The sequence below is a fragment of the Arachis hypogaea genome, chromosome 20 (assembly GCF_003086295.3).
Source record: "Arachis hypogaea cultivar Tifrunner chromosome 20, arahy.Tifrunner.gnm2.J5K5, whole genome shotgun sequence".
NCBI classification, from domain to species: domain Eukaryota; kingdom Viridiplantae; phylum Streptophyta; class Magnoliopsida; order Fabales; family Fabaceae; genus Arachis; species Arachis hypogaea.
Window position 1 is genome coordinate 41,595,038 of NC_092055.1, and position 18,061 is coordinate 41,613,098.

Below are 18,061 nucleotides of genomic sequence, written 5' to 3' on the forward strand. Positions count from 1 at the left end.
CATCTGCTCAATTCTCTGGCCTTGCCGGTCTACCTTCTCGATGAGCTCAGGTAATAACTGGTGGGTGGAAAGTGGTGGTGCATATGGTGTCGATGATGGTGGAGCAGAGGATGAAGGGGCATCGAAGGATGGGTCTTCATCCAGGCTCACAGGTGGCACTGGAGGCCTGATATATTTCCCATTCGGGACAAATTCGTCATCCCTAAGAATCATGGTCTTCACATCCCCGGCCTGAAAGAGTAGGAGATGTTGGTATATTATTTTTAACTGCATAAAAATAAAGGAAATAAATAAATAGGTTAATTAGAGCTCAGAAGTCGTGTAAACTGTGAAAAGAGGGATAAGAATGAGGTAAAGGATTGGAGTTGCTTAGTCTTTCTGAATTAATTCTGGTAGTACTATTTCCTTTGCTTGTGAGTGATTTTTTCAATGGCAAGCTGTATGTGATTGGCACTAGTTTAAGCAGCTACCAATACTCCTCCAGATCTGAAACCCAGGTTTAGTGCGGATCCATTTTGATTGAGGGTGAAGCTCGTACAATTCATTCTCCTTAATGATCCTACTCAAAACACCACAGACAAGGTCGGATCTTCCAGATCAGAGAATGCTGCACCTTGGGTTCTAGCCTCTACGATAGAGACCCTAATCTCCTCGAAAATCGGCTGAACTGATGTTTCGAGAAGTCCCCAACGAAATCGTGGATTACCGTCTGAGAGACGTATATTCAAGCTGGTGGTTCATCATTGTCCGATGAAAGACGCACTCTGAACCCATGTAGAATGTGATAACCTTATGCCAGTTCAACACATTCATATTGATGAAGAACGAATATACATCTTAGAATTAATCAAACACGGATCGAAGAGAAACAGTAATACTTTTATTAATTCATAGGACTCAGCAGGGCTCCTCCCCTCAACCTAGGAGATTTAGAAACTCATGCTGATGGTCAAATGTGTATGATGATAAAAGTGATGTAAAGTTGTTAAAAAATGTTTGAATAATATGAATAAAATCCCTTAAATACTAAACAATGACTAGTAAAGGTAAAATAGTATTTTCAGTGCTAAAATCCACTTTCGGGGCCTATTTGGTGAGTGTTTGGGCTGAGCTTTGATGAGATCCACGTGCTATGAGATCTTTTGGGCGTGGAATGCCAGCAAGGGGGTTCTCTTTGGGCGTTTGGATGCCAGGTTCTGTTCCTTGGGCGCTGGATGCCAGAAAGGGGGCAGGAAGTTGGCGTTGGACGCCAGTTTTGGGCCTTCTAGTCCGAAACAAAGTATGAACTATTATACATTTCTGAAAATCTCTAGAAGTAAGCTTTCTATAGCCGTTGACTACGCTCAATTTGGACTTCTGTAGCTCGAAAAAATATCTTCCGAGTGCAAAGAGGTCAGATCTGGACAGCATCTGCAGTGCTTTCTCTGTCTCTGAATCAGACTTTTGCTCCAACTCCTTAATTTCAAGCAGAAAATACCTGAAATGGTACAAAAATATGCAAACTCAAAGTAGAATCTAAAAATGTGAATTTAACACTAAAACCTATAAAAATTAATAAAAACTGAATAAAACATATTAAAAACTACATGAAAACTATGCCAAAAAGCGGATAAAATATCCGCTCATCACAACACCAAAATTAAATTGTTACTTTTTCCCAAGAAACTAAAAATAAAATAGGATGAATAGAAGATTAGGATGCAATAAATCTCTGAGTTTCCAATGAAGCTCAGTTTCAATTAGATGAGCGGGACTTAGTAGCTTTTTGCTTCTGAATAGTCTTAGCATCTCACTATCCATTGAAAATAAGAATGGCTGGCATCTTTAGGAACTTAGAATCTAGATGATATTATTGATTCTCCTAGTTCAACACTTTTTGATTCTTGAACACAGCTTTCAGAGTCTTGACCCTGACACTAAGCACCTTGTTTTTTCTAGTAGGGGTGAGCACAGGTCGGTTTAATTCGGATTCAAGGTAAAATTAGAACCGAACCGATCAAAATATAATTGGTTTGGTTTGATTTGGATTTGCATTTTTTGGTGTATGTACCCAAACCAAACCAAACCGATTAACAACGGATTGGTTTGGTTCGGGTAATTGGGTACCCGATGACTTTGAAATTCATAAAAAAACCAATTTTTTATCTTAAAAATTCAACAAGTACAATAAACATGTAACATCAATATAGATAATCTAAAGATGTTAAACACCAAATACATTAAAAGCTAAACTTATTAAAATCCAAACATATTAATAGTGAATAATCTCATTAAAAGCCACTAAAAGCCATATATATATTTTTTTTATTTAATTAATATATAATCGGGTTCACGGGTTGATTCGGGTTTCGCATCCCCAGAATCGATACCCGAACCAATCACTAACTAAGGCTATTGGTTTGGTTCGGGTTGGATCTGATTACCCGTTGATTCCAGAACCAATTTAATTGGTTCAGTTTGGGTTCGGACAGGTAATCGAGTACCCGCTACTTGTGCTAACCCCTATTTTCCAATATTACCACTGGATATAATAATGCCACAGACACTTTAACTAGGTAAACCTTTTCAAATTGTGACTCAGCTTTGCTAGAGTCCCCAGATAGAGGTGTCCAGAGTTCTTAGGCACACTCTTTTTGCTTTGGACCACGACTTTAACCGCTCAGTCTCAAGTTTTTTTCACTTGACACCTTCATGCTACAAGCACATGGTTAGGGACAGCTTGATTTAGCCGCTTAGGCCAGGATTTTATTCTTTAGGCCCTCCTATCCACTGATGCTCAAAGACTTGGGACCCTTTTACCCTTACCTTTTGGTTTAAAGGGTTATTGGATTTTTTCTCTTGCCTTTTGGTTTAAAGAGCTATTGACTTTTTTTGCTTTCTTTTTATTTTTCTCTTTCTTTCTATTTTTCGCCACTTTTTTTTTCGCATGCAAACTTTTTATTTTTCTTTTTGTTACTTTTTCTTGCTTCAAGAATCAATTTATTTAGATATTTCAGATCATCAATAATATTTTTCCTTTTTCTTCTTTCTTCCAAGAGCCAGCATCCTAAAATTTAACTTCAAATATGCACTATTTATTCATACATTTAGAAAACTAAAGCAATGTAACCACATCAAATTAATGTAACTATTCTTTATTGGAAAGCTCAAAAATTTATGCATCTTTATTTCTTCTAAAAAAATCTACTATTTTATTCATGTTCAATGATGATAAGAGGAATAATTTATAGCTAATTGAAAAAATAAAAATTAATTAATTATTACTAATACTTATGTAATCCTAAAAATTAAAAGACATAAAATAAAAATAAAAATAAAGACTTAATTACTACTAGTGATCATGCAACTCTAAATTAGGATGGAAATACGTGAGACAGGAATAGGAATACTCAGGGTTGAAACTCAACAACCTTCAGTTTGGGGGATGCTGGTTTTTTCAGGCTGTTGGACGCATGGCTCTTCAACTTGAAGGGTACTGGGCTCTTCAGGGGAAAGCTTCTGGCGCTTCAGCTCCTCCAGCTCACGGCATTGCTTCTCCTGTTCCTTGATCAATTTGCAAATCATGCTAGTTTGATCTTTCTATTCTTCTCTAAGCTGATCTAACGTGCTCTGTAAATGAATTACAGACGCCTTTAGCTATTCCCAGTACTCCATTGGAGGGATCTCTTGGGAAGGCTCAGGTTCCTTCCTCTTAGGATGATCGTCTTCTATCTTGGAGTTCTCCATCACCTGCTTGGCGATTGATTTTTCCACTGGAATAAAGTTGTCCACTTGGATCAGAACCTTAGCCTCTTGGCATAGGCGAAAGATAAGATTTGGATAAGCCAACATGGCCCTAGTAGAATCTCTGTTTGATAGCTTGTAAATCTCACGGGAGATTATTTGTTGGACTTCCACTTCATTCCCCATCATGATACAGTGAATCATCACAACTCTTGCAATATTGACTAGCGGTTACTTGTGGGGAGTATAGAACGCCCAATGAAGTCTAGCCATCCTCTAGCAACAGGCTTGAGGTTGGCTCTTTTTAGCTGGCATGGCTCCCCTTTTGTATTATCAATACATTGAGTTCCGGGCAAGCATATGTCCTCTAGGACTTGATCCAGCTTTTGGTTGGCTACAACCCTTCTGTTGTATGACTCACGGCCATCCTTTTGCAGAGGTAGTTTGAAGATCTCTCTCACCTTGTCCAGGTGAAAGTACTTGATCTTCCCTCTGACCATAGTGCGAAAAGTATGGAGGGTTGTTCGATCTTTTTTTTTGCTTATCTGTCATCCACGGATTTGCATAGAATTCCTGGATCATGTTGTATCCAATATTTAACTCAGGATTACTTAGAATCTGCTCTTGGATCTCTGGGTATTCTTCTTCTCCAAGGTTGAATCCTACTTCAGGGATTACTGGCCTTTTGCTCATTATCTTGTGATAATGTTCTTCATGCTGCTTGGTAAGGAATCGAACAGGTTTGAAAACAACTGTTGAGTTGTCTTCTTTCTTGTTCTTAGGGACAGTCTTGCCACTTTTTGGAGCTATGGGATTGAATTCTTGGTGAGAGAATAGGACTCCTGCCACACCAAACTTAAAAATTTGCTCGTCCTCGAGCAAAGAGTGAAAAAGAAAGAACTAGAAAAGAGAATAGAAGGGTGAAGAGAAGAGAGAATTCGAACGAGAGGTGGTGAGTGAGGGAGAGAGGGCACGGCACACATATATATAGGGAGGGGGAATTTTCGAAAATAATCATGAATAAAAGATAAAGATTTTTTAAAAAGATAAAAAAGATAAGTTGTTAAATTTAAAAGATAAGAAAGGATTTTAAGAGGATAGAAAAGGCATTAAAGACAAGATATGAAGTATGAAAAAGATTTGAATGTTTAATAAAAGATATGAACAAGATAAGAAAAGATTTTGAAAACAAGTTGTAAAAGATATGAAATTTTGAAAAGGATTTGAAAGAAATTTAAAAAAATATTTTAATTTGAAATTGAATTGGAAAAAGATGAGTTGAATCAAGAAAAGATGAAAAATTTGAAGTTACCTCCATGCTGCCTCACTGGCGTTAAACGCCAGAGTACCCCTCCCTTCAGGGTGTTAAATTCCTAGCCAAGACCTCCTGGCTGGCGTTTAACGCCAGGCCTGCTGTCTCCATGGGCGTTTAAGCACCCAATTGCCTACCCTTTCTGGCGTTTAAACGCCAGAAAGATCCTTACTCCAGGGTATTTTGTTTGCTGTTCTGCATCATTCTGTCTCTGTTTAGGCACTGTACATGATCACTAACATTAAAATTGATTTAAAATATAATCAAAACTAATTTAAAAAAATAATCAAAAATAGAAGTAATTATAGAATTGATAACATATAAGGAATCATTGGGTTGCCTCCCAACAAGCGCTTCTTTAGTGTCTTTAGCTGGACTTCATTGTACTTAACTTAGTAACAGTGTTGAGCCTCCTGGCTCTATATCACCTTCAAGGTAATGTTTGAACCTCTGTCCATTGACAGTGAACCTATTTTTAGGATATTTTCCTTGAAGTTCTATGTGTCCGTAAGGTGATACTCTTGTAATCACATACGGTCCATTCCAGCGAGATTTGAGTTTCCCAGGGAATAATTTGAGCCTTGAGTTGAAGAGCAGGACATTCTGTCCTGGTTCAAAGACTCTAGAAGCTATCTTACTGTCATGCCACCTTTTAGCCTTTTCCTTATAGATTTTTGCCTTTTCAAATGCATCTAAGCGGAATTCATCCAACTCATTTAGTTGGAGCAGCCGTTTCTCTCCTGATGCCTTAGTATCAAAGTTGAGGAATCTAGTATCCCAATAGGCTTTGTGTTCTAGTTCCACTGGCAAATAACAGGACTTCCCATATACTAACTGATATGGTGAAGTTCCAATGGGGGTTTTGAAAGCTATTCTGTATGCCCACAGAGCATCATCAAGCTTTCTAGCCCAATCCTTTCTAGGGTCACTTACTGTCCTCTCTAGGATTCGCTTTAGTTCTCTATTTGAGACTTCAGCTTGCCCATTTGTTTGGGAATGATACGGTATTACTACTTTATGGTGAACTCCGTAACGGCTTAAGACAGAATCCAACTGTCTGTAGCAGAAATGAGTACCTCCATCACTGATTAGTGTCCTAGGGACACCAAATCTACTGAAGATGTTCTTCTGGAGGAACTTCATTACTACTCTAGTGTCATTAGTAGGTGTTGCTATTGCTTCAACCCATTTAGACACATAATCTATTGCCACAAAGATGTAGATGTTTAAGTATGAAGGCAGAAAGGGTCCCATAAAATCTATGCCCCATATGTCAAACAACTCAATCTCTAGGATTCCTTCTTGTTGAGGCATGCTGTGACCATGAGGAAGGTTGCCAGCTCTTTGGCAACTATCACAGTTACGGACGAACTCTCTAGAATATTTAAAGAGAGTAGGCCAGTAAAAGCCACTTTGGAGTACCTTAGTGGCTGTCCGCTCACTTCCAAAGTGTCCTCCATAGTCAGAGCTATGGCAATGTCATAGAATTCTCTGTGCCTCTTCTTTAGACACATAGCGTCGGATTCTTCAGACTTGCTGTTTTTCCGTTTTCACGCGTACGCGTCATATCAAAAGTTTCCAATCTCAAAACTGAAATTTGATCGCAGACGTTGGGGGTAACGTTGGTTCACCAACATTCCCTCCAACGTTGCACACTTGTGCGTATGCACACTGCCTTGTGCGTGCGAACACTTACAATATTTCTTCTTGTGTGTACGCACACAACACTGTGCGTATGCACACAAGGCAATTCTTCCAGCTCTAGTTTCGAGATTAGTCGAGGACGTTGGGGGTAACGTTGGTTCACCAACGTTGGACGCTTGTGCGTATGCACACTGCCTTGTGCGTACACACACTAAGCAATCCAACCAGCTCCAACTTTTGATATTTATCAAGGATGTTGGGGGTAACGTTGGTTCACCAACGTTCCTTCCAACGTTGACACCCAATTTTGGATAACATTGCCAGCAACGTTGGTGAGCCAACTTTGGCCACCAACGTTGCTCTTCAAGCCCTTGGAACGTTGGTGGTAACGTTGGTGAGCCAACTTTGGCCACCAACGTTGCCTTCTCTGCTTCTTTCTCACCCTTCCTCTACTTCTCTTCACCTATCATCAACCAAACAAGTGCATCAAAGCTTTGCCATAATCACAAGATTCTTGCACCATTCATAGCATCAAGTAATTTCTTGCATAAATCTCATGAAAATACACATAATTAACCATGTTTGATTGAATCAAGGTATGCATGAAATTCTCATCCAAATACTTACTTATTGCTCAAGAAAGTGCATGAAACTATATAAAAACAAATGAAAAATGCTTATGAAACTAGCCTAAGATGCCTAGTCCTCAATAGCTCCTACTCTATGAATCCAATCTCTTCCCAACAACATGTTGAAAGTGGCTTTAGTGTGTACTACAATAAATGTTGTAGGTCTTTCGACACTTCTGACATTGACCCTTAGAGGGATTCATTCCCAAAGTAGTGGTCGACTTGCCGTTGAATCTGATCACAGACAAATTAGTTTTGATAAAATCTTTTACTGTCTTATGGAACAAAGGTAACATGCATTTTCTGGCAAAAGGTTGATAGCCGCTCCTCCATCGATCAAAATTTGATTAATCAACAACCCTTCTACCTTTGCCTTGATATGAAGGGGTCGAAGATGCCACTTAGTGATTTCATCGGGCTTCTCAAATATGCCTTCTTTGACTATGTTATTTTTAACAAACCTGTATTCGTCACGCAGAATGACATCATCACAATCTCCTTTTAAACATCCCCACAGGTTGTCAGCCCCACCCTAGAAGTCGAATGGCAACACTGACAATATTGCTACATAACCAAAACCAGTCTCCCCAAACACCACATCTAAGTCATCATCGAATCCTGAATCAAACGGCATGATTGCAGCCTCTTCATCTTCAGCCTTAACAACCGTTTCGTCTTGTATCTTTTCCTACTAGCCCGATTCGACTTCTGTCTGTTTCGACTTAGCAATAAAGTCTTTTTCTTTAGATACAACCGACAAAGCCTTTACTTCCCTGTGTTTGTCAATCGAATCTTTTTCCTTGGCTAAGTCCGGATATGGCCCTTGTTTGACCTGTACATCTTTTGTTCTCTCCAAAGGCCTCGGAATGAAGGGAGCTTTGTTTGCATTGCGTCGAGAGTGACCTCAACTGCTTCTCCTGTTCGACCCTCTCTGGGTACACCTCCCCTTTTATAACCTCCTACCTAATGGCCGTGTTCAGCTCTTGGCCCATGGAAATTATATTTTTTTGAATAGTTAAGGGCATTGTTTTGCACCCACCTATTATTAGTCACATTGGAAGGAGGCACCCTAGTGCGTGTCGAGACCCCTTGTGGTTTGCCATCAACTGTGACCACTGTACGCATCTATTTATTCACTAGAATGGTGTCGAGCTCCTAATTCTTTCCTCTGATTACTTTCTGCTTTAATCGAGCTTGCCTCAATTCCTCTTGGTTCACTATTTCCTTACTCTTTTTGTAGGAATCGAATGCTTTTGCAGCAGAGGCATCGAGAAGAGCACTGCACTGTAGACATACGGCCACATTTCCTTCTTCCTCTCTTTGCCTCAGCAAGAAATCAAGCAAATCTTTTCCAGGTTTAGGATAGATTGGCCTTTCAACTTCAAACATGTCAATCTCAAATTGACTTTTATAGTTGACTATGTCGACGGCAGCATATTAATCGGAAAGGTCATTTTCTTGATATCAGCAAAGTTTGAGGATACTTGGAACGGATTGGAATCCACCTTCATTTCTGGTTTCTTAGCGAATTTGAGTCGAGCATTCTCAATTGCCTTTTGAATCAAAATTCTGAAATGTACAAAATTATTAGTATAATATCCGAGAGTTTGATGAAATTTATAAAACTTTTTATTTTTAATTTCAGACACGGAAGGCATTCGTTTCCCTTCGGGAAGAACAAGTTGCTTATCTTTTAATAACATGTCAAATATCTGTTATGCGTTGGTCAGGTCGAAAGAATAACTTCTTTTTCCTGATAAAAGGAATTTATTTTTGGCTAGATTGAAGAATCGACACACATAAGGGGTCTGTCTTTTAATTCAGCTGCAAACGCAGTTTCATTATTCTATTCTTCTTCAGTTAGACATTCTAGAAAACAACTTTTTATTGAAAAAGGATTTTTTCTTACTCGACTCGAATTCCTCTTTTTTTTTATTTAGCTTCTCAATTTGCTGAACCTTGTCAGCTAATTGAGCCAAATCGAGGAACTGTTGATTAACTAGTTTCTTTTGAATAAAAAAATCGAGACTATTAATAGTCATTTTAACAGTTTCTGGTTCAGGAATCAGAGTGAAATATTTATTCCTCATATTCTTGAAACATATTAAATAGTCATCAATCGACTTCAACTTTTCTCTCTTAATAGTGAATAAATAAGATAAAGTAACTTTTAATTCTTCTTTAAATAATTGATCATAAAAACCTCTTTCTAATTGTACTCAACCATATATCAAGTTAGGCTATAAATTGGAGAACCAAAGTAAAAGCATTTTTTATTAAAGGTGAAGGAAAGTATCTCATTTTCAAATACTCGTTATTAGCTAACTCTCCTATTTCGACAGTATAGCGAGTAATATACTTGACAGTTAATTTTCCACTCTCTCCTGAAAACTTTGTAAGAGATTTTGGGGCTTTTACGCCCCTTGGCAATTCAGCTTGTAAGACATAATCAGGGAAATGGGGGTATAAAATAGAGCTGATTAGTTATACCTTTGTTAAGATCGACTCTATTCAATATTTGTTTGACAACTTGAGTAATATTTTGCCCATAAACTTGAGCAGCATTGTTAGCTCTGGCTTCATGTAATACCCTATTAGGATCTTCCTCCCGATTCAATATCACTAAAGGGTTGTTTACATGGGCACCTATAGGGATATTATGAGGTCGATTAAAGTTCCCTACAAGATCGTTAACACATCGAGCTACCTGTTCTATTCTTGCAGTGTTGTTTTTCAAATGGTATCTAAAATTATAGCCATATGTTATGTAAGCATATTGATTAAGTCATGATTACTATCCTCTATTTGCTATCGAAATACAGCCAAGACTCGACTGTATTTGAAGGATTAAAACTTATAGGAATTTGTCTCGATATTTCAAGGAAGACAGATTCCCTCCTAACTATGGTTGTCGAACCCCTAGACTGAGATGACATTTTCCTGGGTATCGGTATTATGTGTGGAATGTATTTGGTCTCACCACAATAGTTTGATATTGCATGGGTGTCGATCCTAAGTACAGAGGATTATTCATGGGATGCTGATAAGCATTATAATTAAAAATATTAGAATTATATCCTCTCCACATAGGATACCTAAGAGGAGGCATGAGATTATATAATAGATTGGTCTTCACATTATCACTCTCAAAATTCACTGTCACCTCCTCAGACGGTGGCGAATAATTCATTGGAAGCCCAAAAGGGGACCATGTAGTGGTGGTTGTAGTAGAAGGTTGCTTTCTTATAATCATGACTGTGGTACTATGTCAACCACCACTTACTAGTATAGAAGTAACTTGGTGCGGAATTTCTAACCCATAAACTAACCAGCAAGTAGATCGGGTCGTACCAATTAATACCTTACATGAGTAAGGGTCGATCCCACGAGGATTGATGGATCAAGCAATAATAATTGAATGATATACTTAGTCAGGCAAACAGAAAGTAATGTTTGGGCAATATAAAAGACATTAAACAATATAAAGAATATTGAATGAAGGCAAGTAAATGAGTTGGGAATAAAATATGGAGAAAACAGTTAAGGTTTCAGAGTTATCTATTTTTTCGGATTAATTTTTCTTACTAACTATTTTAATTATGTAGGATTTAATTTATGGCAAACTATATGTGACTAGACCCTAATTCCTTAGACCTTTCTAGTCTCCTCTAAAATTCATTAACTGCCAATTCCTTGGTCAATTAATTCTAATTAGAAGCTACATGATCAAATTCCAGTTTTATGCCACAAAAATTCTAATTACCCAAAAAAGTAAAAGGATTATATGTCACGTATCCCGTTAAATCTAGATAATTAAAATTTAGGAGAATATATTTTCAAACTGTTGTTCAAGTAAAGAGTTTTTCCAAGTTATACAAGAACTCAAATAGAAAGAGGGTCATACTTCCGTTCCACCCAAATTCATAAGATAAAGAGTGAAAACAATTCTTAAATTATAAATTCATACATGAATTAAAATAGAAAAAGTAATAAAATCAATCCATACAAATAGACAGAGCTCCTAACCTTAACAATGGAGGATTAGTTGCTCATGGTTCAGAGTGGAAAACTAGGATTACGAAATGTAAATTTGTATAGAATTGGAAGTCTGGAATAATGTTGAGGTGGTATCCGCCTATTTATATCTAATCCTAATTAATTTAAAATCTATCTTTAAAACTAAAATAATATCTTTTTCTATTTTTAAAATTTGAATTTAAATTAGAATTAATTATAGCAATCAGCAAATTTTCAATTGATGGATGGGGACCACTTGGCTTCACTAGGATCCACGCCTAACTTGGGCTTGACAGCATGAATTGGAGTTTAGTTGAGTGAATCTGCGCCTAACTTGGGCCTTTTAGTACGCCTAACTTGGGCTTTAGTGCGCCTAACTTGAAGTGGGCAGGACCAATCTCGCGTATTGTTGTTGTGTCTTGCGCCTAACTTGAGAAATCTCAAGTTAGGTGCAGCCTTGGCAGTGATTTTGGAGAAGAAGTATGGACTATTATATATCGTTGAAAATCTCTGGAAGTTAGCTTTCCAACGCCACTGGAATCACGTCCATTGGACCTCTGTAGCTCGTGTTATTCAGGTTTGAGTGCAGAGAGGTCAGGGTTGACAGCATCATTCGCCTTCATCTCTTCTTCTGCAGAAACTCTATCAAATCCAGCTGAATGCTACCTAAAATAAACAGAATTGCACAAGATTCAAAGTAGCATCCATATTGGCTAAAAGATAATTAATTCTTTATTAAACTCAACAATTTAGATGCAAATTCACTAGGAAAAGATAGGAAAGATGCTCACGCATCATAACTTCGACTCCTGTAGTTCTCATACTAGGCTCGCCAGCCCCTTTAGAATCTGACCCATTAGTCGAAATAGGGGCGTTATCAGACATACTTACAATCTTACCACTTTGCAATTGCATGTAAAGTCACAAGGCACTAATCTTATCCAGTGTCTTACTGGGCATGCCAATTTATTTCACTCGATTTTTGTCGATTTTGACAGGTAATTTCGGAACGAGCTTGTATCAAAATCTCATTCGGAGAGCAAATACGACTCCTCTCTTAAAAGGGTGAGCTCGACTCGGAATTTACTTAATCAGTGCCTTTATTGATTTAATCAATTGTAACGCTTCTTCAATAGATGAACTTAACGCAAACAGAAAATTTGAGAATAATATGAAATAAATGAAAAGGTCATGAGTAATTGGTGAAATTGACAATAAAATTAAAAATAATGAAAAGTACAAAGACAATAAAGAAACTAAAATAATAAAAAAAATTGAAATAAAAGATCGGTAAAAAATAATGGAAAAGGAAACAAGAAAAAATGAAAAAAAATGAAAAAAATAAGAGAAAAGTGATGACATTCAACACTTACATACACAAGCACTCCATTCTTCCATGCGTCAGTGTGACTGAAAATTTTCGTAGAGTGTTGGTGTGGCTTAACGTGGGTTGCAATGCATGCTTGTGTTAATGTCAACATTCTTATTTATAGGAAAAAAAATCCTCGACAATTATTCTTTTTTTTCCACGTTCTTTCTTCAACTTGTTCCCCAAAATTTGCACTATGTTCCCCACTTTCAGTCTGAGAGTCAAGTAAAAATCTTGGTGCTCAAGTCAAAGTAATCGCTAGTCAATCTTTTTTCCTGCATTGTCTATCTTTGACTTCGACTCTCCTTGACCTTCACGCCCCTTTCGGTTAACCTAATTCGCAGTTGAGATTTAATTTAGTCACGGAACTCATTTTACTACCAAGATTGACTATGAAATATTTTTCATTTAAAATGAGAAATAATTAAGACAATTTGATTCCATGTAATTTGAAAATTAAATGATAAATTATTTTTTGTGATATATTATTACACAGTAGATTTAATGATTCACATATTTAACATATAAAATAAATTTTTTAAAGTTTTAGAATAAGTAATTTTATAACAGAGAATTACTACCTAAGCTCATTAATAGTTAAATTTCGCTAAAGTCTTATCTATACATAATTACAAATAGCTAGATGCGAACATTCAAACTATAACTAATAACCATAATCTCTTTATTTTGCGAACATTCAAAATATAACTAATAACCATAATCTCTCTAAAATAAAAAATATGTCCAAGTTGGACAACACATTTGGCATCAAGGATACCACCAAATACACACGAATATCTTAATTGGATACTAAGCTATCCAGTTTTACAATCTAATAGTTATCGATAAATATAGGTTAGAAGGGTCATAGAAAATGATAAAAATAGATTAGATAATTCCTCAAAAGTTTAAAGCTAGCATATATTCGCCTTGACCTAGCTATGGCTTGGTCTATTACAAATAGATCATACCCAAATTTATAAATTAGTCAGATTAGTTTGTGAGATTTTCTTGAGGTTATTAAGGTTTAAATGAATATATATTAAAAAATATATTAAATTTTTAAAATTTGTTATGTTTTATTATAAATATTTTTGTATATTTTAAAATTTTTTTAAAAAATTAGATATTGTTGTAAGCATTGAATTTGGTGGATGTATTGCATCTAAATAATTTTTTTTATAAAAAATAATTTTATCATATCAAACCTAAGTCAAATTTATAAAATAATTATTTTTAGCAAAAACTGTAAGGCTTTTGAACAAATTTTAGACCAAAGTCAAACTTAATAATATGTCATCAAACTTTATATTATATCAGGTTTAGTATTTGAATTAAAAAATAACCTATAATAATAGGTTGTAGGCTAAATTTAAATCAGTTAGCTATATTGCAGAATTAATAACCTGTTGAAAATAAAGATTGAGTCATCTTAACTAATTTGTACTCCTAATATGGATATACTAAAGCTAAAAAAAAAAATTGAATAAACTATCATTTATTTGGTCATTTCAAAATATTCAATTTTGACAAAATAAGGTCTAAAAAACAATATTTTAATCTTATAAAAATGATTTAATTTGATAAATAAAAGATATTTTTTCATGAGTTTGCAAATAACCCGTGCATTCAATCTAATTTCTTTTTGAAATATTTGAAAAGTTATTTAAAAAATAAATAAAAAATTTGATTTCTAAACATTTTTTTCAATTGTTTTTAAAATATGTCATTTATGTAAAAAAAATTATCAAAAAATGCACTTATCATAAAATTATATCGAAATCTGATCTCTAAATTTCTTTTATAATTATGCCTTTATATTTGATGTAGTTTGTCAAATTGAGATCATTTTTAGAAGGCTACTTTTTTTTTTCTTCTTTCGAAAATTATTTTATTATGAATTTTTTTTATACTAAAATGGTAGATTACTGTAAAAAAGAAAAAATGGCTCTCTCACCACACTATAAATACCTACACCTACAGTCATATAGGTAGATAATTTCATGCGATTCATTTATATAGAATCTTTCACTAATTTAAGTATATCAGTGTCATTCAAGTACAACGTATTCTTAGAGTAAATTATTTATGTTCTGATATTAAATTTATAATTAGTATAAATACAATAAAATAATATTTTTTATTATCATATTATTACCAATAATATTGAATGATTAATTGAGTTGTAAATAATCTCATCTCTTTCGTGATTAGATTTGTGATAATAACGTTCACATATTTTTTTTTTGGTGTCTAAACATGGAAAGAAACAAAGCAAACACTATCCTATATCCGAGTGAATGATTTGCTGGAGATCAGCACAAGGCTCAGATTAAATAACATGATTAGAGTTACTCTTGACACCATATCTAACCATCCAATCCGTAGCTCTATTTGCTTCTCGAGACACCCACTCAACGTGAACAAGCCAAGGACGAGATAAAAGCTCCTGAATCTTGTGAACCAAATCTGTTACTTCAGATGAATGCCCACTTGTAAGCTCATGCATGATGGGCAGATTGTCAAGGCAATCCGTTTCACATATAATATCCCTCAAACCGCAATCCCAAGCTAAAACCAGCCCCCTCCAAGCAGCAAATAATTCACATCTAATGATAGACCAAGGGAGAATGCTTCCAGAGCAGCCCGAGATCCAATCTCCCTTAGAATCTCTAATAATACATCCAAATCCCTCTAAATTTGAATTATGATACAAGCTTGCATCACAATTAACTTTAAAACTGTTGCCTACTGGTAGTTCCCAACACAGGCAATTTCGGAGAGACCTAAAGACATTGTTTCGATTCCTGTAAACCTGTAAGTCCTTGGCGGTAATTCTGGCCAAGGCAACAACCTTGTGGTCTGTCCAAGAGTTGTCAATATTGAATATGTCATTGCACTTATTTCTCAATGCCCACCAAAGTCCTGCACCAAAAGACGCACCATTGTTAGCCAAGGCCTTTCGAAACCACTCTTCAAGAGCAATACCAGCTGTCGAGTCCAGGATACTAGGATCCAACATATGCCAAATTGCCTTTGATCGTTCACAGTCTCTAAGGCAATGCTCCATAGTCTCCTGCGCCTTGTTAAATCTCTTACACATATCTGAAGAAGCTAAATGCCGCTTGGATCGAAAGGTCTCAGTTGGTAGAGCATCATGTAAGCCAAGCCATATAGTAAATTTGAACTTCTCTAGAATGTTTGTATTCCACAACCAGTTCCAGTTACTATTGACATTCCAATTTAATGTTTTCTCTAATAACCATCTATAACCCTCCCTTTCACTATACTTTTTTGTTGCTGCAGGCCACCACTCCCACTGTGGCTCCAACTCAGTCAAACTAGGATATCTCAGACCACAAATAAACTGCTTAATCTCATGCGGAATAAGTGTGGTAAGACTATCAACCTCCCAAGACATCCCTTTCTACAAGTCAGCCACTATGAAATCTTATTCAAAAATATGTACATAAGGAACAAGGTTGCAAAGCTTACCAAAAGGAGTCCACTCATCATACCAAAATTATTTGTGGACATCCCCAATATTCCAATGAAGCCCTTCCTTGAGATGCTCATAGGCACTAACAATGTTCTTCCAGGTAGCCGATGAAGAATTTCTACTGTTTTTGTTCATACCAGATTGATTCCTGAGATATTTATGCTTCAGAACCTGCACCCACAACTTCTCACTATTATTTAGATATCTCATACCAACTTTCCCAGAAGCGCCATGTTAGCACAGGTAGTATCCTTAATACCCAATCCTTCTGCCCTTTTAGGAGTTATGGCGACCTCCCACCTGACCAGAGGCAGTCCTTTGTCGGTTGCTTGGCCTTTCCACAAGAACTGTCTCATCAAGAAATCAATTTTATTACATGCATACTTCAGGAGAAGAGAAATTTGCATTTCATAAACCGGGATAGAGGCCATAACCGATTTAACAAGACAAAGCCTCCCTGCCTTATTCAGCAGGCATCCTTTCCAACTGGAGAGCTTCCTTAAAATTTTTTTAATAACCTCCTGAGCCGTCTTCCTAGAAGCTCTAGCATGATCGATGTTAATTCCCAGGTATTTACCCAAATCATTACAGAACCGGATGTTAGAGACCCCTAAGAGAACCTCTTTTCTCCTCTCCGACACCCTCTTGGAACACTGGGCCTTTGACTTATGAAGATTTACCTTCAAACCTGACGCTCTAGAAAACAAGTCCAGGCAATGCATAACCTCTATTACTTGAGCTTTCGATGCCTTACAGAAAAGCAAAAGATCATCTGCAAACATCAAATGAGAGAGTCGTGGTCCGTTCCTAGAAACCGCTACCAGGTTCCACAAACCTTGGGAAACTCTATGATAGATAAAGCAAGCAAGCATTTCCATACAAAGTATAAATAGATAAGGAGACATGGGATCTCCTGCCTCAATCCTCTCTTTGGATTGAAATTTTAGAGCTTGTTCCCATTCCATAAAATTGCCAACGAAGAGGAAGTCACACAATTCAATATAAGATTAATGGTAGCCTTTGGAAACCCAAACCGGACCAAAGTAGCTTCCAAAAAACGCCAGTCTACCCTGTCATAAGCTTTTTCTAAATCAATCTTGAACGTCATGGTCCCTTTTCGAGACTTAGTGTTCCTCATGAAGTGCATAATCTCCTAAGTAATGATAATATTCTCTGTGGTTCCTCTTCCTGGAATGAACCCTCCTTGCAAAGGACCAATGATCTCCGATAGGAAAGGTCTGAACCTGTTAACTAGAACCTTTGTAACAATTTTATAAATTACATTACATAAGCTAATAGGCCAAAACTCCCGTAAGGAAGAGGAAACTTCCACTTTAGGAATTAGAACAACGAGAGTCTCGAAAATAGTCGCATTCATTGGCTCACCCTTAAAGGCTCGCTTGACCAGTCCACACACATCATTGCTAAGAGAGTCCCAGAACTCTTTGTAGAAAACTTCTTGAAATCCATCTGGCCCTGGGGCTTTAAAAGAACTCATGGTCATCACAACTCTTTTAACCTCTTCAGACGTCACTGGTTCCACTAGCTTTTGACAAGCCTTAGTACTAAGAGACGGGCAAGGAAAATGCCCCATGGCGTCCAGGTCGATATCCTCCCTTATAGAAAAGAGTTTTTGAAAGAAAGAATTTGCCGCCATTTCTAGAGTCAAAGTCTCCGTGGCCCAAGACCCATCCTCCAAAAACAACCCATGAATTTTGTTCCTCTTTCACCTGATAACCGTCTACAGATGAAAAAATTTTGTATTTCTGTCTCCACATCTCACCCATTGTTCTCTAGATTTTTGATACCACAACAGCTCTTCTTGAAGAAGGACATCATTCAGTTCCTGATAAAAAACTTGCTCTTTG

General features: G+C 36.6%; 1 protein-coding gene across 1 annotated transcript; it reads right to left on the reverse strand.

Annotated features, from left to right (window-relative positions):
• Positions 1–8,726: 8,726 nt before the first annotated feature.
• LOC140183043 (uncharacterized) lies at positions 8,727–17,850 on the reverse strand. Its single transcript, XM_072231044.1, has 8 exons — positions 17,393–17,850; positions 16,712–17,039; positions 16,406–16,540; positions 16,230–16,364; positions 15,481–16,121; positions 9,799–10,052; positions 9,620–9,743; positions 8,727–8,877 (listed from the first exon to the last, which is right to left on the reverse strand). Exons 1-8 carry the CDS (start codon positions 17,848–17,850, stop codon positions 8,727–8,729), a joined length of 2,226 nt encoding a protein of 741 aa, XP_072087145.1.
• Positions 17,851–18,061: the final 211 nt, after the last annotated feature.

Bases quoted from the DNA above. Each gene is read 5' to 3' on its own strand.
- LOC140183043 (XM_072231044.1), bottom strand. From the start codon at position 17,850: ATGGCGGCAAATTCTTTCTTTCAAAAACTCTTTTCTATAAGGGAGGAT. The intron at 16,541-16,711 runs GTTATTAAAAAA...TTGATGAGACAG, and splicing joins CTAGGAAGACGGCTCAGGAG to TTCTTGTGGAAAGGCCAAGC. The intron at 16,122-16,229 runs GTCCACAAATAA...GCTGACTTGTAG, and splicing joins TTCATTGGAATATTGGGGAT to AAAGGGATGTCTTGGGAGGT.